This window comes from Strongylocentrotus purpuratus, unplaced genomic scaffold, assembly GCF_000002235.5.
Source record: "Strongylocentrotus purpuratus isolate Spur 01 unplaced genomic scaffold, Spur_5.0 spur5_scaffold_7, whole genome shotgun sequence".
Lineage (NCBI taxonomy): Eukaryota > Metazoa > Echinodermata > Echinoidea > Camarodonta > Strongylocentrotidae > Strongylocentrotus > Strongylocentrotus purpuratus.
In genome coordinates, this window is record NW_022145613.1 from 34206338 (window position 1) to 34228781 (window position 22444).

Genomic DNA, 22444 nt, shown 5'->3' on the forward strand with positions numbered 1-22444 from the left:
TTTCTCCTCCTAGGTATTTGACACACCTTACAAACCAGACAACAAGCTGCTCATCCAGAATACGGGCGTGGTCTCCCTCCTCCTCTTCCTCCTCCCCCTCATCCATCACAACCCCACCCTACAGGAGTTTGTCGTCGACGGCCTGGCCCACAGCTGCGTGTCATGTGACTATAACCGCATGCAGTGTTGCTATGACGGTATCGTGTCAGGGGTCATCAGAGCTCTGCAGTGCAGGGAACAGTTGCATCGGAAAACGGAAGGTATGATGTGAATCTAATTAGACTTGAATAATAAAATAGCTTGAATAAAATCATAGAATGTAAAAATCAACTACTTCTTTAATATTGTGTTCTATAAATCTTGTTTTCTTTCTTGTGGCTTAAATTGTTATAGTCATATTTATCCCAGGTAGCCTTGTTGTTCTTCTTTTGGGCCTTGCAATCATAGTATTACCCCCACCTTTAGCTTAGCTACAAGTATCATGATAAGTGCTCAAGCAGTCTTCAGGGTACCTGTTTACTTCACCTCGGTGGAGAGTGGCAAATGTAGATAAATTTTTGTCAACGGATATTAGTGCCATACCAATCTGATGATTGTCAACTAGAAAACAACACCTCCACAAATAAAGATATTCTGTTCAGCTTGTCACTCAAAACCAAATGAAAATTTGAATAAACATTAATTTCTCTGTAAATTTCTCAATTTTTACCAAGGCAGTTAAACGCCAAGATCAGTTACACATACACGTCATTCGCATGATTAAAGCTCATAAATGCTCTAGGTACTTTATGTTTATCTCATGATGATACTGACTTCAATCGTTCTTCTCTGATTGTTTTCTTTTCTTTAATCCAGAGAGGTTAATAGGCCTACTAGAGTCACTTGGAGCTTACAGCATTACATCATCCCAACTCAAGACTCTGATTGGCTTGATGAGAGGCGAGGATGACCAATCACTGTCTGGTAATTGCACGAGACTCATGAGGGCGCTGTCTAGAATGGCTCGGAAGGAGGGCAAGCTCAGCGCTCATCACTACTTTGACTTTCAAGCCGATGAAACAGTAAGATACTCCATGTTTTCCATGATACCGTTTTATAAGAGCTTATTTTATTCCCCTAATCATACAGTGAACAACATATCTTTCTTGACAATAAGTGATAATAACTTTATTGACAGCAAATGTATGTCCATTCTTGAGCACTAGCAATGGGACTGATTTTCATAAGGTGGCTGTTGAAGGACAGACTCTGCACAGAAGCCTATTTCAAAATGGATTTTAATTCTTTGTTTATATAACCCCTATTACCATGTGCATTGATTTGTAATTTTATTTAATTCATTCTTGGAAAATAAATATTGAAAACCATTTTGTTTACTACATGTATAGCTCGTCCAGTTGATATTCTGGACAAACGTGTGCATGTATTTCCTTTTTCATTGATGTACACAGTAAGATATCTGATATGTACATATTGTTTTCCTTATGTTTCCTTATGATATCTCAATACATATTCTCTCATTTCTTTGTACAGGGTATCTCAATACCAGTGATCAAGAAGTGGCCCGGTAGTAGTTTCAGCTTTCATACATGGGTGTGTCTCAACACCACACCTGTCACCCTTGAGAAGGGGCTCTACAGAAGGCAGCTCTACAGGTACTCACCTTTCTGTTATTTAACCCATTGAATACTGAATTATAATATTCCCCATGTGTTTAATACATAAACCACCTGGTTACAGTAGGCAAAGGGGTGATTGGATTAAAAAAATTACTTTCAAATTGTTTGCAATGTTTTTATTTAAAAGATCTCTTCATTGCAGTTGTGTGGTGTTCTGTTTGCACAAACAAATAAACAGTCATAAGTTATATTAGAACTATGATTATAGGTGTTAAGGAATGAACTACCAACTACCAACTACCGACCTGTGAGTCTGACATCCATTATTTGCAAGTCTATGGAGAAACTAGTAAGAAAGCATGTCATACATCATTTAGAGCAGAACAAGTTAATGTGTGATGAACAACATGGATTTCGGGCTGGAAGATCTTGTTCGACTCAGCTATTAGAAGTTTGCGAGGAGTGGACAGATGTCATTGACCAGGGGCATAATGTAGACTGCGTCTATCTGGATTATCGAAAAGCATTCGACAGCGTGCCACATCAACGGCTCATATGTAAACTTCAGTCTTATGGAATAGAAGGTCCCTTACTTGCCTGGATTAAAGACTACCTTTCAGACAGGACTCAGAAAGTTGCAGTAAATGGGAAAGAGTCGAGATCCATTCCTGTGACAAGCGGTATTCCGCAGGGAAGTGTGCTCGGACCAACATTGTTCAATATCTTCATCAATGACCTGCCATCAACGGTTGACTCCCACATGAAGCTTTTTGCCGATGACACCAAGTTATACAGGACAGTGGACTCTAAAGCCGACTCAGATTTGCTACAGATGGATGTCAACACCGTAACAAACTGGTCCAATGTATGGCAATTGCCCTTTAATGAAAGTAAATGTAAAGTACTTCATTATGGAAGAAAGAACCAAGGATTTGAATACACACTGGCTGTTGGTACAAATACATTTACAGTTCCATCTGACGATGAAGAAAGAGATTTGGGAGTGCTGTTTCAACAGAACCTGTCTTTTAGCACCCATGCAGCAGATGCTGCCAAGAGAGCCAACATTAAGCTAGGAATGATAAAAAGGTCGTTTTCAGCCTTGCAAAAGAAGGGGTTCCTTAGTCTCTACAAAACTATTATTCGACCAACACTAGAATACTGCAACTCTGTATGGTGCCCAATACTCAAGAGAGATGAAGACATACTAGAAAAAGTCCAGCAGAGGGCCACCAGACTTCTTCCTGAACTGAAACAACAAGCATACCCAGACAGACTTAGAGAACTACAACTTCCTACTTTGGCTTACAGAAGACAAAGAGCAGACCAGATACAGATATTCAAAATCCTGAAAGGCTTTGACAGAGTGAATCCTTCAAAATTCTTTCAACTTGCCACTGGATCAACAACAAGAGGACATGATTTTAAGATTGTCAAACAACGTTTTAACACAAGACTTAGGCAGTATAGTTTCTCAATAAGGAGTGTAAACAATTGGAATGCACTGCCTAAGGAAGTAGTCAATGCTGCCACCATTAACCAATTCAAGTCATCCCTAGAAAGGTATTGGAAAAACAATCCAATTAAGTTTGAACCATACTTGAGACGGGATGCAACAGTAAAGAGGGACAAATAAGCTAAGCTTCCAGTCTCTACACCCAAGTATACCCAAGTAAGTAAGTAAGTATGAAGATTGGCTGACATTGTGTGCACACGTGTTGATCTTGGTTTGGACTGAATAATATCTGTAAAGGGCATAGAGAGTTACTTACTGTGTTATCACTAATGCAATCACAACTCGGTGTACAGTAACTGTTTTATGATACTGTACTATACTGTTGATGTGATCTAGTGGATAAATCTCTGGACTGTGAACCACAAGGTACAGAATTAGAATCCCACTGCGGCACTAATGTTCTTTGGCAAGATATTAATCTACATTTGTCACACTCGACTCAGATGTAGTAAGTGGGTATCTGGTAGGATTCATTTCTTGAATGCTCTGAGCGCTACGGTTGCCAGAGCTAAAGCAGGGGTAATAATATCCAAAGTCCTTTGGAAGCTCATAGAGATGTGATCTCATACATGTAAATGTGATATGCGTTTTACAAGAACGGCAAATTATTATTATCATTATTATTATTGATCTGATTCTCTTCCATTCACCTGATTAGTTTCTACACTGCCAGTGGATGTGGGTTTGAAGCGTTCTTCACGTTGGATGGTGTCCTGGTTGTAGCCATCTGCACCAAGAAAGAATTCTTCTCTGTCTCTCTCACTGATTATCCAATCACTGATAATAACTGGGTAAGAACTGATCATTTTTTCCCCTGTTCAATATTCCAATATTAATGATTACATAGATTTTGGAGTTATTTGCAGTAATATATAAATTCATGTTACACTGTATGTCCAATAAACATGGATATGTTCGGTAAAATACAAGCATATTTGGATCATAAATGAGATAAATTCATGCTTAAAACAAGCCACATTTTCAGCCAGTACTAGAAACACCTGTATATTTTATTTACTGCTCAGTGTCCAAATAATTTGGTGTGATCAAATCTTGTGACTTTGGTTAATATTTACTTGATATTTAGTTTGCATGCACTCTGAATTTTCCAATTTTGTCATGTGCAACATTCTTGTGCATTTGAACTCGGTATCTAAAACATGGTTCAAGAGTCTGCCAATTACGAAATTAGCAAGTATTTCCCCTCTTATGAATCTTGCCAAGCTGAATCATTCGCAGGAATGGATCAAAAGGTCGGTAGAAGGTGAAACTATACTTATTGCTCAAACCAATAAAAGTTTTCTGTATCTCTATTTCTGATGCAGCATCAAGTAAACATAGTCCACTATGGCTCCAAGCGTCCCTTTGTTCAGAGTCAGCTTTCCACCTTTATTGATGGTTATCTCAGGCAAACATCACAGCTCAAGTTTCCTGCCATGGGAGAGGTAAGTCATAATCTTGTTTTGCATATTTCAATCTGTCTAAGTCTCAAGTTCTCTGTCTATTTCTGTCAAAATACTATCTTTGCTGCCATTCATCTTTCTTTTTCTTTTGCTTTTTCATCTATTGTTTTTTCTTTCTTTCTCTATCTCTCTCTCTCTCTCTTTTGAATGCCTTTGTCCCCTCCCCCCTCTCTCTCTCTCTCTCTCTCTCTCTCTCTCTCTCTTACTTTCTCTATCTCTTCTTCTCTCTGTCTCAGTAGCATTGTTTGACACATATACCAGTACACACCCCATATTTGAATTTTATAGAAGATTGAATGATTTTAAAAGATCTCGAATGCAGAAAATATGTTTTTATAACATTCTTTAGTATCCCAAACAGGGTAACCGATCCTAGTATCTTGGGGAATTAAGAACTCCTTATTCTTAAATTTGGCTTTGTTCAGAAATATGCAAGACAGTTCTTTAATGTAACTATAACATCTATATAAACAACATTCAATCATACTATTCAAGTTATCATCACTTATTCTTTTGATATCATTCTCTCCTGCACAGCCTTTTGTCTCCAGCTTCATCAGTTCTCCGCCGACCTTCAATTCCCTGGAGCAGGAGGATGAGATTGATTCCACCGCCGTCGCGATGAGACCGCGATCGACATCGACGACCACCATCTCGTCTAAGAGGCCGTTTACCCTGCGTGTCTTGAAAGGCCAGTCACAGTCTATGTCAGAGGTAACGTTAAAGGGATTACAAGAATTTAAGGCTTGTGGCCGTTTTTGTGTGTGTTTGTGTATGTTCTAAATGAAATGTAATATACTATTGATCAAAAGCAACCTATCCACAAAAGTCTTTTTACTAAACTGTATAATTCAATTCAATATTTAACCAATGACATCTGACCTTTCAATTTATTTCCCAGGAAACCCCTATCAGCATGGTTCCAGCAGACATGAAGTACCTTGAATGGGGTTCCTCAAGGTCACTGCAAGGTCAGATGGGTAGTGCGTGTGTGTTCTATGATACCCTCACCCCACTTCAGGTCAAGAAACTTTATGCCGCTGGTGAGTATATGTGTTGTCCATTACTTTTAAAAGGTACAGGATAAAGGCTTGCTGCAACAAACTAAGATTTAAGCATCTGAAAAGAAGATCATGCATATTATATCATGTATGCATTCAACTTCAAGAATTTTTTGTCATTTTCCTGTTTCTGACATATTTATTGTTAACAGTTTTCGTCTGGTATGATTACGTGTATTTTGTTGATATGTTTAATTAAAAATGCCCTAAGAATCAGAAGGCATCATTTTTGCGTCCAAATGATATGATGTAGGTTTCCCTTGATAAACTAAGCTATTCAAGATATAGACTTCCAATAAAGAAAAAAAAAATTGTATGAATTCATAAATGAAACAATATTAATAATAATAATAATACATACATGTAAGGTTTGTATGGTGCCAAATCCACTAGACGATCAAATGCTCAAGGCGTAAGCTTGTGCGAAAGATGAAATACATGATAAATATGTACAAAAGTGCAATAGAAAAGGTAGGACATGAAAGGTAATGGTTATCAATTATAGGCTAAAAATTAAACAGATATTTCTCATCTTTTACATACCATAGCTCTAATAAACTCCCTTCTTTTTTCCAATAGGTCCCAACGTACTGACCTTGTTTCAGGTCGACGACCCCGACCTGGCAGACCTGAACAGCAAGGTCTTGATCTACTACCATGGTAAGGCTTGCAAGGACAGTACCTGTATGGATCTGTCCAGGAACCAGCCCTATGATGGCTCTCTGACGGGTCACAGCTGTAGTACTGGTCGTCTCAAGGTAGGTTCATGATGACGGCGTGTTTACGGTAGGCACCCATGTATTTGAGTAGTTAACCATTACTGGGCCATTGCTGCCATTTTCACAGACTCTACTCACAAATGTAAGAGAACTGTTATTTTTATGTGGAATTCATCGATTTGAACAAGCTGAAATTCAACCTTCACAATTATGTGGCCTAATTAAAGCTAGAAAAGTCATTCAGCAGAAATTCAAACTCCAGTGTTGTAGAGTTAATGTACATGTAGAATAAGCTGGAAGAAAAGTGTCTGTGATCAGTCTTCGTAGAAAATTTTAGATTTCTTTAATTCAATTAAAAAAATTATTATTCATTTTTACACAACTAGTTAGCAGTTTCATGAGAACTATATTTCAAATATGTACCTGAAAAAAACATTGAAATCAAAATTCAAAAATGCGTTAAGGGGATAATGAGAAAACTTGATGAAGATCCTTCATATTCAAACATGATCAAGATGTACAAGTCTATATCAGAGATGAGAAACAAGAGATTTGGTCTGATGTAAATCTTATTTGTGCAACATATCTTAATTATACTCTATCCTCAACTTCCAGGATGTACTGAATTGCATAGGAGGGGTGCAGGGACTCTTTCCCCTCCTGGAACTGTCACTCCAAGGCCAAGCAGGGTCAGAGGTCACGACCCCAGAGGAAGTAGAATCCCCAACAGCATCAGTCAATGTGGAGAATGTGGACACTGACTGGGAGATCCTACCAATGAATATGCAATGTGGTGAGTTTCTTTGATGGAAGTTAATAGGTAATTTTCAATTTATATAGTGCTTAATCCGGTACTGTATATCGTCTCTAAGCGCTTTACAAATATTATTACCCCGGTCATCGGATTCATTCACACACAATGTGCACCATCTCCACTCCCTGGGGAGTATTCCTACCATGTGGTCGCCGTGAGGGCATAGGCAATTACTATCACAAATGCTTTGTCATCCTACCAGGTCCCCATTTCTCTCTTGGGTATTGAGTGGCAAATAAAGATTAATGCCTTGCCAAAGGACATTAGTGCTGTGTCGGGGATCGAACCACGACCTTTGAATAGCAAGTCATGTGCTTAAACCACCCGACTACGTCATTTCTTTAATGGAAGTTAATGATAAATATTGTGGTGATAGTGACAAAAGTAGTGATGATCTTGATCATGACACCAAATGATGGCCTCATCAGATTGTAAGTTTACTTATTGAATGTTTGATTGGATGGTTTATTATAAGGTTGATTAGGTGACTGGTTGATTTAATAAGTGTTTGAGTGAGTGATCTGTGATTGAGTAAGTGCATGTTGATTAAGTTAATTGAATGATTGATTGATTTGATTGATGGACGGATGAAAGGATTGGTAGACGGACGAACGGATGGACCAGTCAATGGATCGATTAATTCATTCATTCATTTATTCATTCATTCATTGACAGAATCAGGAGGCCAATTACAGAAGAATTTTGATAAATGGGTTGAGCTATTATTTTGTTTCCTAGTTTGTCATGTTGATACATTCTATAATGTTTAACCAGTCAGTCTCCGACTCATTCATGTGTACCACGTTTTATGTACAGAGGCACGGCTAGAGAGGAATCGTATCTCAGGCTTTCTATCACTCCTGAAGAATGTTTGTATTGGACATTCCATCAACCAAGAACTCCTTCACAAAACACAAGGTCTAGCGACAATAGGAGCTCTACTCCAGAAGGTAATTAACCCACTGAATACCCAACCTTAGATATCTCAAATTAAAGTCTGAGGAAATGTGTGTTATACCAAAATGAAGTTGTATAAAGTTGGTTAAACAACATCTCAAGGAATCTGATGTTTGAAATTATGTGTTGGGATGAAGATTTTGACACACAATTTTAGAGACGGGTGGCATTTTTATTTAATCAATTAGTATTACTGTGTAGAGTGATCTTTATGATCTTTAATATTTTCATTGTAAGCATTAATTTTGTTAGCATTATTGTTGTTCTCCACAAGAAGCATTGTCATTAGTTTGATATTATCCAAGAATATTGTATAATAATATTTTTGTATCATTTTTCTTTTTCATAGTTTTGCCCTTTTATTAATTGGTACATCGTCAATGCTGTTGTGTTGTTGCTGATTAAATCATCAAAATACTTTCAATCATTAAATTATTGCCATCGCCTTCCTTTTCCTTCCTGCAGGCGGAGTCTTCCCTGATAGACGTCAATGTCCTGATGGCGGTTCAACTCCTGGTTGAGTCTGTCTGCGCAGGAAGCCCTCATCTCCTAAAGTCGGCTCACCGTCACCTTCTCTTTGACTTCAGGATATGGAGCAGGAGTGATTTCCCTGTTAGGATAGGTAAACAATGCAGCACAGAAGAGGGAGGAAGAGGAGGGAGAGAGAGAGAGTGGGAGGGAGGGAGAGAGTGACAGAGCAAGAGAGAGAGACAGACAGAGCAAGAGAGAGAGAGACAGAGAGACAGAGCAAGAGAGAGAGAGAGGGAGAGAGAGCAAGAGAGAGACAGAGACAGAGGGAGAGGGATAGACAGAGCAAGAGAGAGAGAAAGAGAGAGAGAAAGAAAGAAAGAGAGAGAGAAAGAGAGAGAGAGAGAGAGGGGGAGAGAGAGAGATAAAGAGGGAGAGAGAGAGATAAAGGGAAGTTATCTCTAAAATATTCAGGTCTGTTGTTTCCGAGCGGGTATTCTTAGGCAGCCAAAATCTCTGTTGCTATCTTTAATTTAATCTCAAAAGTCTTGCTCATCAGCTGATTATTCTTTTCCTGTAATGACCTGTTGTTCCACCACCCACTTCCTTTGGTTCTTGTTATATAATATTGTTTTAATACATATTGAAATTTTTGCAACTAAAAGAAAAACAAAGCTGTAATGCGACAAATAACTTCTTGTTGAATTAGGTTATGACTATATTTGGAGGAATCTAGCTGGCGATGTAGCTTTCTCCTCTACTGCTTCCAAACTGTGGAACAGGCTCTCTCCTCCATTGAAATCATCACCAACAGTAGAACAATTCAAACATAATTTGAAAACATTATTTTCTGAAAACATATGCATTCACCAAACTCACACCATCACTTCTTGGTAACTTGTAACTTGTATGTATGTATTAAACTCTAACACTGACTCATGGATGGAATGTCAGACTGCTTTTAATCCAATGGAAAGACGCTACATGTATATCGACCGCAACTATTATTCTGAACCCCAGATTAATGATTTTTATACAGTCAATTACTCATTTTATGCGGTTCTATAGATTAAGATATGTTTGTTCTACCAGTGTTTTCCATAGATCATGTTTCTCACTAATCTCCCATCTGTATACTCAGGTCACATACAGTACTTAGCAACAATCATCAAGGATAACAGGAAGACCTTTCGCAAGGCATATGGAGTGCAATTCATGCTAGATGTCATCAGAGCATACTACAGGTATGAATGAGGTCGAATATTATAAATGGTGAATACTCTATATTAAAGATCATATACAGCTGCTAAAGGGTATTTGTTTCCTTGCATCAACAAAATAATTATATATCTGGTATATTTTATATCAGTACTTCTATGGTACACATATATAGATAGATATCAATGTTAAGATAATAAGAGAGAGAAAGAGGGGGAGGGAGATATTAGTGATAGAGGTTCACGCTAACAGCGATACTCTCTTGGTCTCCTTAATTTTGTGTTATTTTGAGTATGAGAAGAACTGTATAGATGTGAACAAATTTTATATAGTACCAAACTATGTCAAGCAACTTTTCTGTTTGCTTTGTTTAAATCGCAGTGGTGACACAGATATCACAGTAGATGATTCCAAGGCCATCAGACATTCCCTGCGAGGTTTGATCCGGTACTACGTCTACCGCAGTATCAACCATCAGGAGCTGCAGTGTATTCTAGGATTCATCGCAGCTGTGAAGGAGCAGGCCCTGGTAAGTTCTGGACCATCAAATTTTACTAATTGCAAGTTTTGAAACAATGCTGGCTGATGTTTTGTAAAAGATCTGTTTCTGTCTGTTGTGTTGAGTTAGGTTCATATACATCTGTTTTGACATTACTACTGCTTGTTTGATATAAATGTACTTATTCATTTACGACAGGTTGTTACTCATTAAAAATAAGGCAGTACATGATTGTGTAGCTTGTGTAGCTTTATCGAAAATATAATATTATCAAGCGGGGAGAAATTGTGTGTTAATGAAGAGTAGAAACTGATAATCATGCTGCTAAATGATCTTCATGAGAGATTGTACCAGCAGCATTAATGGCTTATGAATATAACTCTTTTTCAAATATTTTCAAGATGAAATGTTATACCTTTTGTTTTAGTTCTTCAAGTTCTTTTTTTCTTCAATTCTCATTGTTTTGATATTTGTTCTAGATTGAGGAGGCCCTGGATCTTTTGTTGTCCCTGATGGAGACTCCAGGCAAGGATCAGCTGCTTCTCCTCCTCTATGAGCATGGCTCTGCAGACCTCCTATATGTCCTCCTGACCAGGCCCGAGTATTCAGATGGAGTCCAGGTCAGAGTACTCAAGGTATGTACCATCTTTAACTTTTCTCATGTTGGTTTGGTTTTGTTTGGTTTGGTTTGATTTTGGTTTAGTTTGATGGTTTATTTTACCTGGCTGCTAAGAAAGCAACTCCAAGGGACTTGTTAATGAGGATTAATGCCTTACCAAAGGGCACTAGTGCATCAACTTGGTTTCGAACCAGGGACCTCCCGGTTATGAGATCACTGCTCTACCACTGAGCCATCGCGTCTCCTCTTTTTCTATGAAAATTGTTTTTTCTGTGTCTTTTTTTTTTTGGGGGGGGGGGGGGTGTTCTTACTTTCATCTTTGATTTCCCATGTCATTCTTTGTTTATCTTAATCTTTAAGTATTTGGCATCACCCTTTATACAGGGCAGTAAAAAGACAAACTCAATCACTACAGTGTATATCCCTCAGATGTCTTTCCTCTCAATTTAACTGGTTTGCACAGATAGACCACTACATCAGAGTTTCCCCCCTTCTCTTTATGAAGAGTCTTGTGGGTCCTAAATGTTCATAGGTGATAACTCTGCCACACATTACATGTACACCTTCATATAGCATCCTATCCAAGATGCATTATAGCGTTTCTTGTATTCTTCTTTTATGTTTCAAACAACCAAGTTATTATTGCATCTCCTCACCTATAATAGCAGATTCCTTATGATTTTATCAATGTTTTGTCCCCCCCCCCCTCCCACTCTTCCATTCAGCTGTTTGCTGGGATGCTACACTCTACCAAGGTCCAGGAGAAGAACAAGACTAGGATCCGTCTGCAAGACATTGGATTCTCTGGTCTAACCTTACTCATGGAACATGCTGCCGTCAGCATGTCGGTAGCCAGGACACTTGTGGAACTGGTCACAGGTCAGACCATACTCTTTACATATAATGTAAAACCTGCTTTGGTTACGACCTTATGGGAAGACTTAATGTCTATTCTGATAAATGTTTGTTCCACTTAAACTGTCTTTCATTTGGAATATATTCTAATGAAATGTTTACGTACAGACCACCTGTCACTTCTCTTTTCTTCTGTAAGTAGTCTTACATACAGGTCTACTGTTACTAAGGAGGGTGATAAATCATATACTTAAAGGGAACCTAAACCTCCATACTAAGTTACTTTTATTGTAAAGTTTAAGATATTTGAAAAATATCAGTGAAAATTTGAACAAAATTGGGCAAGGAATAAGGAAGTTAGAGCTTTTTGAAATGACTAGTCACTAAAGGGTGGTATTCAATTTGATGACATCATCTGTGGACAACTCTCCATGCCTTTTGTACTTCAAATTTCATGTTTTTCCTTCTTTCTTGTGATTGAGATAATCTACTACCCTGAAAGCAAGATATAGAATGTAAAATGATATTCTACTTCACATATTATGAAGTCGGATCAAGAACACAAATAAATACGAAGAAAACAAAAAAATTGTGAAATTTTATGTACACAAGGCATGGAGAGTTGTCCACAGATGATGTCATCAAATTGAATACCGCCCTCTAGTGACTAGTCATTTCAAAAAGCTCTAACTTCCTTATTCCTTGCCAGATTTTGTTCAAATTTTCACTGATATTTTTCAAATATCTTAAACTTTACAATAAAAGTAACTTAGTATGGAGGTTTAGGTTCCCTTTAAACATTGAATTGATACACGCTTTACTCTTTGGATATATTGGGCTGAAAAAAACAATGTTTATGTTCTTGGTCTTTTTTATCAAAAATAAGATTGTACAGTGAAATACAGTATTTGTGTTTTGTTACTAAAGGTAAAGAGAAGAAAGTGATGATTTTTTTTTTAAGGGTGCATAACACGTGAAAGAGAAAAGAAAAAACGTAATAAGAAAGAATACTGTCTCTAAGGAATAGAACTTGAAATTTTGAGATTCTAGTATTGACATCATATGACATAATTTGTTCTGTTCCAGAGGGTCAACTGAATCATAGAGGCCTGCTTGCTGTTCTGAAGACGCTTCATTCAGCCAATGCCTTGGTCAAGTTAGAAGCCTGCACCCAGCTTCTTCACATCCTCTACACACAGCCTGACGCCAGGACACAGATAGCCAAGATACCCGGGTGGCAGGACACCCTCGCCCGGCTCATCATCAAGACACAGGACAATGACAACAACCTCCTTGGTGTGGAGATGAACGGCTTCTTCAGTACCAAACAGCTCCAGGCATCGGAGTCGTCCTTGGACAGTCTGACAACTGAAGACATGGATGCCATTCCCTTGACTTCTAACCATCCACCATTCACATCCGTTTCGAACACAGCAGAGGGCTTTTCAAACTCGATCACAACGACGAGCAACGGAACTGCTGCGTATCACGAGTCGGCTTCTCTGAACTCGGAATCCCTTGATCAAGACAAGTTGGAAAGGAGCCGTGCAGCCACGATGCCGATCTGCGCAAGTACAACACAAATAATAATCGATCGGACACACTGTAATTCCGACAACTCACCTTCCATGCCAAGTACATTTCCAACCCAGTCCGATTCAAGCTGGTCGTTACCTATATCTGTTGATACTGATTCCATTGCAACGGAAAGCACATTAAGCATAGACACACCCGACGATTCTAGCATACTCTGTGCTGTTGATAGTGGTGTGAGCCTGACGAGGCCATCTGATTTGAATATTTCATTATTATCGGAGAGAGATGAGCCTACCGCTATCTATGATCTAAGCCCTGGCGGTATCATTCAGAAGGAAAGGAATGAACAGACTTTGGTAGATACCTTGATAGAGATTTGTGTTCAGATTATGTGGTTAGGAGTCGATGGAAGCTCAGAGGATACATGGATTGTGAGTCTAATGTGTTAAGTAAAATTATGTCTAACTTACTTTATTTTTGTCTAGATGTACAAAACTTTTCATGTGCTCAAACATGTTTTAGCTTGTCTAAAGGTGATGTTTTGTTTACTTGATTAGAACCTTGGAATATCAGTAGGAGAGAAAGAAACTACTTATTCCTTACAATTAATCAGCATTTCCTAAATTTATAATGCTTCCGTGATTCCAGTATTTTCTACAGTTAATGGTTGTTGTACGTAGATTAGGTTAAAAAGGTTCATGTAAAGTGTATGGTGAAAATACCTTCTTTTTTTTTTTTCATTCTTTTTTAAAAACTTCTTCTACCTATTTGCTTTCACCAACTTTCTCTCATCGTGTCACCCTCCTCCCACTTTCTCCAACCCTGTCTTGCTCTCATTTCTTTTCTTCTTAATATCACGCTTTCACTCTTATCGTCTCTAACCCTCTCATTCCTTTTTTTCCCCCCTTGACCTCACTAGGCCAGAGGTCAAATCTTCAAGTGCATCGCTGACCTCTCAAGCTCTCATCAGATCCTCCGTCCTGCCAATCAGATAAAGCGTCAGATGCTGGAGAAGCTCCTAGAGGGCGCTGCAGGGGCCATCAGGGCTGCTGGGACCTCAACGGCCGCTAACGCAGAGAACGCCCTCTATCTTGTCAAGCTGGTGTATGATTTCTTGTTCGGTGTCGCTGGCTCTGATCCAACAAGCTGGAGTGTTAAGGTGATTTAGAATGATTTAGAATGATGATCATGATGAGAAGAAATCATATTGTGTTGAAAATTTGATTCACATTCGATTCAGATGTTGACAAATATTAGGACAAATTTACTACAAAATTTGAGATATTTTTTATATTTATATAGGTTTTCTGGCTGCAATGGTGGCAGCAAAAAATGAAGTGTCAAATTATAATTTCATACCAGATAGCCAAATCTATTTGGCAGAGAGGTTTTCAAAGTGATGTACTATTGTCAGTTTTTGTGGCCTTGTGAAACTTTCCTAACTTTATATTTGTTACCACCCAAAAGTGTAATTCAAAACATTACATTTTTCAAATCAAAGAAGGCCAGGACTGATTGTCTTTGATTTGATTAACCTTTGACCTTTGACAGCTGGAGGAAGGAGTAGTTGACCTTCTGGACATCCTTCAAGTATGGACGGATACGAGTCACATTGAGGAATGGAAGGAGATGTCTCGTCTTGGACTCAGGTTGCTGCTCAGGTTCTCCTCTCACAATAACCTTGAGGTAAGAATAAGGGGGAGAGAGAGAGCAAGAGAGAGAGAGAGAGAGGGACGGATACGAGTCATATTGAGGAATGGAAGGAGATGTCTCATCTTGGACTCAGGCTGCTGCTCAGGTTCTCCTCTCACAATAACCTAGAGGTAAGAATAAGGGAAAGAGAGAGAGAGAGAGAGAGAGAGACGGATATGAGTCACATTGAGGAATGAAGGAGATGTCTCATCTTGGACTCAGACTGCTGCTCAGGTTCTCCTCTCACAATAACCTAGAGGTGAGAATAAGAGAGATAGAGGGAGAGAGAGAGAGAGAGACGGATATGAGTCACATTGAGGAATGGAAGGAGATGTCTCATCTCGGACTCAGGCTGCTGCTCAGGTTCTCCTCTCACAATAACCTAGAGGTAAGAATAAGGGAAAGAGAGAGAGAGAGGGACGGATACGAGTCACATCGAGGAATGGAAGGAGATGTCTCATCTTGGACTCAGACTGCTGCTCAGGTTCTCCTCTCACAATAACCTTGAGGTAAGAATAAGAGAAATAGAGGGAGAGAGAGAGAGAAGGGGAAAGAGAAAGAGAGAGGGAGGAGAGGAAAAGATGATTAGCAAAAGAGAAAATGAAAGAGGGGAGAGTGTGATTTAGAATAAGGAAGAAGTTGTATATGTATTTTAATCATTTATCAGAGAGGGATGTGCATATGAGTATATAATTGGCTCCTTGCAATTGCTACTGTATTTGTTTATTTTCTTTTGACTTTTGGAAAAAAATTGCTATTTCATCAGTATGTAAGGAAACCCATTCTGGGAATGCTACTAGGCCAAAATAATTCAACTCATTTTAGAGTGTTGATTGATTGAAATTTAACCCCTTCTGAATATTATGCATGTTCCACAACTAACAATCAAAGGATTGAATTGCTTGGCGTCAATATACATAATTGAATGATACACGCCTAAAAACTAAAACAACAACAACAACAACTGTATAATTATACATTTAGTAGAGAATATATACAGCTGAACTAGATAGAATTCAATTACGTCCTTCCATACTGATTTGTAGGGAAAGGAGATATACAAACTTGGAGTACTGCTGCTAATGAAGTTTTCTTTTTGCAATGACCGTGATGTGAGTACCATATGCATTCTCTGACCCAACGCAATTGCAATATCGCCTTCAAATCTTGCGCTAGCGGTCTAGAGGAGTGTATACAGATTGCATGAGGATAGAAATTAACTTTGTCATGTGTTTGAGCGGTGCATGAGTGCCAGATTGGGTCATACATGTATTGTATTGTATTGTATTTATTAAACTTCATTGATGTACATCAATAATCTGTTTATAAACATATAAATCATATAAATCAATTTACAATGCAATGTAACAAATTAAATTCTGTTTGAAAACATATATATCATATAAATTAATTTACAATGCAGCGGTTTCTGTGGGCAAAGTTGTAATTCATATGAGGGGATATTTTCAAGGGCTCTATCTGCTTCTAACGCTTGTTTTTTGTGCTGCATCTTGTAAAAACATTCTCTCTTGATTACCGGGAGTAATAAACATGTTCACATTTTTTCTTATTGTACAAGTTTTCGTATCTTCCAGGGCTGTGCTTCCCAGGAAGGATCTCTTTATGGAAATGATGATTAACCAAAACATAGATTTAACCCTCAATAATTGTCAGTTTTATTGTTAAGCTCTATCTTAATTTTCATGACCAGTGTGTTGTAGATTTCCAGGAGTGAATTTATCAAGAATGAGGCATACATTGGACTGATGCACACAGCTCATGGATATCTTAATTTGATTTATTTACCAACAGTGGTACATACATTTTCATATAAGGATGACCAATTAAAAAGAACTAATCTTGAGCTCTGGTATCAGAAACGTATTTTGAGAACAACTTGCTATGATTTATTCTGGATTGTTTATCCTGCAGTAGATTGGTAGTTTGAACCAGTGAAATAAAAACAAATGCACAAAAAATTCCTTGGCATCACCTTCAATACAAACCACAACTCCCATTTGCACACAGTGACCTGTGCTAAGCACATGGTGTCAGGCCTACTTACCCAGATTTCCTTATCTTTCTATGCTCATTACTCAGCCACTTTACATTTTCTACCAAAATATTTGGCACGTCTCATTTAATCTTAATCTTGAACATTCAGTGTAGGTTTTGTTGGATTTTGTGTGAATTTATTTTCTATATTTACCTCAAGTTTATCTTTAATCCTGGATTGACCTTTCAAGTATTTTTTTTTAAAGTGTAAAGATTTGAAAGTTCTTAACATCTCATCTGCTTTGCTCTGTTTCCTCCTATTGTAGATCTGTGCAATGGCATCTGCAAGACTACATCACCTGATCCAGTCTCGTCCCATCACGTCACCCAGCGAAGCATGCTTCTTCTTAGGCTCTCTAGACGAAGCCCTCATCCAAAGTCTGGATGAAACAGATGGTAAGACTCTTACTTCATGTTATACGGTAGGCTTACGGTTGCACCATGTGAGAGAGGGGAGGATTGGGGAGTCCAGAAAAGACCTGTCAGTAATCTTCCTTTCTTGAGTGTGTGTGTGTAGGCCTGAAAAGGACTGTTGGTAATCTTTCTTTGAGCCTATAGTTCTAAAGAGAACTATAGCGCCGGTTAAAGAGGATGGGTGGTAGTAGGGGCTCGATGTTTCAAACAGGTTTACTTCATGTTGGATCAAACTTTTAACAGTATAATGTTTCTACTATTTGCTATTTAGAAACAAGATTTTCTAAGCCCCAATTACAACTTTTGATTTTCTAACTTTGGTCAAGGATATAATCAATGTGTCTCAATCCTGTAGCAAGAAGGATATAATTGGGGAACTTTAACAAGACAATTCTGTTACATTCATTATCAAGGCCTCTTGGCACAAGCTCTTAAATTTGTGCATGAATGCATTGCCCAACTGCCCACTCGGTATCCAGCTATTTGTACCTCATGGCTTATATTTGCAATGGAATACAACATACTGTCGTTTGCTTGATCTATAACATGTCTAACATTTATTATGACACTTGCTCTGGCAACGTTCGCTCCCAGCTGTATTTCATAAAGAATATGAGGTGAGGATTTAGGTGTGATAATGTTTTAGGTTTGGAGTTAGGGATAGAGTTTAATAGTTGCAGTTCTGGATCTAGGGTTGTAATCAGACCTTAATCTACTGATGGATATTGCCTATGGTGCAGTTGTTGCTATAGCATGTGTTGTTCAATCATGTAACAATGCTGGCCCCAGGGCTACTTAGCAGATTTTGGTGCATTGGCCTTTTTCTTCTTTTTTTCCCTTTTTTTCTGGAGCAAACGTTGCCAAAGAAAGTATCATAATAATCTGTAGTTAGTCAACCATCATACATTGATAAGCAAAAAAACACAAATTAAAATGATTGAATGGAAACTTTAATTTCTTGTTTGCGCAATACAGGAAAGGAGGATACCTTTGCGTACATGATCCCTCTAGCCAGGGCCATGGTTGATAAGTACAGGGATGAGCTGGGCATGTCATCGTTCCTGGTCAACCTCCCGTCCACCGAAACCAGTCCGACGTTCGTTGAGGATTTCAAGGAGTACTGCAAATCGGAGGAGTGGAGGATGTACATTGAGAAACAGGTATTAAACATGATGATGACATTTCAGCAATATACTGTAGCCCATTACATGTTGAGTTACTGTATATAAGCAGACACATTTGCAGGCATGAAATGTCAACAAATTTTACGAGTGGTTAAGATTTGCAAAAGCTTTATGCCATGTAATAATTTAATTGCAACCGACACATCACTTAATTTTTTTTAATTCATGACAATTTCTTGCCAGGAAAATGACTGTTATTTAATTTCTTTGTTGTATATCACATACACACGTATACATATCCATTAATAATTAATTATTAATTATCCAGATATGTGTATAAGCATGAATGATTTAAAAGAGCAAAAATCACATTGATCGTTGATATATCCTAGAGTTTCTGCTTTTGCAAAGATGTGAAAAGTTGCCGAAATCAGAGAAGCCAGATTTTATTTTTGAATAATTGATTCAGATATTCAAGAAGTTCAATTTGGTTTATCTATCATACAGAAACATATGAAAATTCTTCATAAAATTTTTGAGACTTTAAGGTTATGATGTATCACATATTGCTTTTAAACTAACAGGTGCAGCCCTTCATGCATGAGTACATCACCAACAACTACTCGGACATCACAGCCAAGATGTCCAAGTACTGGCGGAAGTGCTTTGACGTTCTCAACACCAATATCCATAAGAGAGAGCGGGAGAGAGGAGAGAGCAAGCTAAAATTCACTGTAAGTCATGATGTGTGCTTTTTGGAAGGGAAAGAAAAAGAATGTTGCTTGATATGTTGAAACTGGGAATAGAACAAGCTTAGATTCACTGCGAGGTGATGTTGTAGCCTCTGTTGTAACTTTACTGATGGATTGAAAACTCTGAACCGATAAAACATGTTTATATATTAACATCAACTTGACATCTTGGCCATTGAAGAAGAATGTGGATGCTAACCTGGTTGATGTTTATCTTACATGCACTTCCTTGGCAGGATGGGTCATAAATATAATATGATTAATAATGTGATTGCAGGGCCCTCGGGAGAACAGTATTAATACTGATGAGACTACCCTGGGTAAAATAGGCATATTATTATTATTATTATTATTATTATTATAAAGATACTTCAGGCCTTTCACATTCAATTACATGACTGCAAGTGTTGTTTTAACCCTATGGTTATGATACTCTGCCTTTTATTAAAAAGATAAATATGGCTACTTACTTGCAAAGTGAAGAATCTTTTCATTGACTGACACTTGTACAAATGGGTATGTTATATCAAAGATTACCTTGTAAAATATTTAAAATGTACTATTTTCTCTTTAGGTTGGTATTTTCTGAGGATACTAATCTTAAATTGTTTTTAGTATCTCTATAAAACAATATGATTATGATTTGTTGTCATTTATAAAAAAAATTATATAATCTTTGTTCTTCATTAGGCTGTTTACTCAGTGTGTAAAGCAATTTTTTCCTGTGTGAAATATATGTTTATCATTTGAATGTTTTCTGTTTGTAGACCCAGGTGATCGAGCCATTCAACGCGATGTGCAAGACAGAGAATGCAAGACACGCCTCCACGTGCATCAAGCTAACCAATCAGCATCAGTCTACTATGAGACAATGGAGGGCTGCAAAGAGGTTCCTGATTGGTGAGAGGGGAGCATGGGCAGAGAGGTAGGTGTTGTCTATTTCTGCTTGTGTTTGGGGATCCAGGGTTTAGGTTTCCGAATATTCATGATGACATAATTTGAAATATTATCTTTTCTTGATTTTGAATATGTTGAGAACAAATATTTATATATTTTATGCAACAGTTTATGATATTACACTTATAACAAAGAAACTTCCACACAAATTAAGCTGTATGCTTTGATCTCCCATTATAGACATACTTGTCACCTCCATGTGCAGATGTGTTGTTTACAGGACTTTTAAACAATGGAAAATAGAACACAAGGTACTGTAAATCTCTGTGTATAAGACGCACCCTATTTTTAGGACCAAAACCGAAGGCAGCAAGCCAGATCAGATCGCGTATTATTTCAGCGTTTGGTAAGGTATACCTTTCGGAAACCCAAGCCATGCAGGGAAGGATTTTAATTTATTACGAGGCGCAGTTAAAGTGCTTGTGAACTTGTCACAAATAACAGTAACAATGTTGTTTTTAAAACTAAAGATTACAGAGAAATTTTCCTCCGAGTCCATTTACGGTACTCAAAGACTGAATGTAGAAAGGCTCAAGAAAAAGAAAGATAGCGAAAGGGTTAATCGGATGCCTCTGGTGTGTGGACACTGCCCATGGGGAAAACAACAAACAAGAAGATAAGCAATTCGTTAATATCATAGACATTATGACTGATATCACAAATGTGTTTTCATTGGCATATTCTATCTCCACAGGAATCCACAGGATATCTTCTGGAAGCTGTCATCGCAGGAAAACTTCTCTCGGATGAGGCTCAAACTGATGCAGAACTACAACTACGATCAGCACATAGATGCTAGTCAGCAGAGAGATAACACAGGTATGTAAATCACTTTTTCTTTGTGATTCATGCTCATTTGAAAGTTACTTTAGCCTTGTTGAGGTGAACAAGGGCATACCATGAAATATTGGGACTATATTCAGTCTAAGGGTGTTGTCTACCTGTAACATTGTCCCATGTATACACATCCGTCTTGGCAATTTTCCGGTATAAGGTATTTGTAAAATTGTCAATAACTTGATTACTTTTGGTTGGTATAGAATTTAACGCTGCTTATGATGAAATAATACATTTCTCAATGATTTTTTTTTAAATAAAATAAATGAAAGCATCACTGTCTGTTCTCTAACTGGCTTGAAAGCCTGACTATACTAGTTCGGCCAGGGGGAATAAGACCTCCCTGCAAGGTCACTGACAAGTGGTTATCTCATCAAATCAGCTCTCCACTACATAAGAAAAAGAGGATCATGGGGATCAAACATGCATTGATTAGGCATTGTATGCTATATAGAGGGCGCAAGTAGCTATAAGTAGTGCAGTGGGGCTTTAATAGTTGATATCCTTTGACTTTGTAGGTGTAGCTACTGAATCCTCTCAAGCTCTCCCTCTGGGTGTGGCTAAAGAGGCAAGGGTCAGCGACATGGAGCTACAAGATGACCGACTGGGAGACGAAGAATGGAACCTGGTCAACGTGGAAAGGTAAGGAAGGACGGTATTTTAGTGGTTAGGATTTGTTCAATGATTTTTTTCATTGGTCAGCTGGTCCGTTACTTCATGATCTATGATTCCATTATTGTCAGCTAATAGACATAAAAGTGTCGACTCAATATACAGTCAGAAGCAGCTGTGAATTTATTTCAAGTGGCTATAACTGACCAATGTTCATAAAATTTACTACCTACCCCAAATTTGACATGTCAAATTTCTCCATAAGCAATGCTATTTAATCAGACATAATGGTACTTCCTGTGTTGTGTTGATTAAACTACAGAATATTATAATTTTTGTTTTTAAAAGCTTTATACAGCTTGACTTCAAAATACCTATTATGCATGGATAAAGGTTATTTCCCCTCTATGTAAGTTCTTATCAATAGATTTCAGTTTATTCTCATCGTATTGCAAACATTGACAAAGACAAAATCTAGATTTTGTTATTAAGGGTGAGGGGCACAAATCTAACAAAATTACTCAGTAAAGGGGCAACTTTGTTTGATGTGCACTTCATTTTTGCCAATTCAGTTTCCAAAGAGAGCCAAGAGGGGGCTAGGCCAGTTGTGCCTCTCCTCCTCCCCATCTGTCATCTGTCCCCTTAATCTGCCCCCCC

The 22444-nt window shown here is 38.0% G+C and overlaps 1 protein-coding gene across 1 annotated transcript in view; it reads left to right on the forward strand.

Annotated features, from left to right (window-relative positions):
• Window positions 1–22444, forward strand: part of LOC580791 (neurobeachin-like protein 1) — a 72584-nt gene that overhangs the window by 27598 nt on the left and 22542 nt on the right. The window contains exons 12-37 of the mRNA XM_030974533.1: window positions 14–260; window positions 856–1061; window positions 1534–1655; window positions 3794–3926; window positions 4461–4580; window positions 5136–5312; window positions 5500–5641; window positions 6239–6417; window positions 6994–7171; window positions 8009–8142; window positions 8615–8771; window positions 9759–9861; window positions 10217–10364; window positions 10814–10969; window positions 11679–11832; window positions 12895–13775; window positions 14264–14503; window positions 14896–15030; window positions 15236–15424; window positions 17358–17487; window positions 18481–18665; window positions 19214–19418; window positions 20072–20085; window positions 20149–20306; window positions 21033–21157; window positions 21694–21817. Of these exons, the coding sequence (XP_030830393.1) occupies window positions 14–260; window positions 856–1061; window positions 1534–1655; window positions 3794–3926; window positions 4461–4580; window positions 5136–5312; window positions 5500–5641; window positions 6239–6417; window positions 6994–7171; window positions 8009–8142; window positions 8615–8771; window positions 9759–9861; window positions 10217–10364; window positions 10814–10969; window positions 11679–11832; window positions 12895–13775; window positions 14264–14503; window positions 14896–15030; window positions 15236–15424; window positions 17358–17487; window positions 18481–18665; window positions 19214–19418; window positions 20072–20085; window positions 20149–20306; window positions 21033–21157; window positions 21694–21817 (4742 nt within the window). The remainder of the gene's footprint in view (window positions 1–13; window positions 261–855; window positions 1062–1533; window positions 1656–3793; window positions 3927–4460; window positions 4581–5135; window positions 5313–5499; window positions 5642–6238; window positions 6418–6993; window positions 7172–8008; window positions 8143–8614; window positions 8772–9758; window positions 9862–10216; window positions 10365–10813; window positions 10970–11678; window positions 11833–12894; window positions 13776–14263; window positions 14504–14895; window positions 15031–15235; window positions 15425–17357; window positions 17488–18480; window positions 18666–19213; window positions 19419–20071; window positions 20086–20148; window positions 20307–21032; window positions 21158–21693; window positions 21818–22444) is intronic.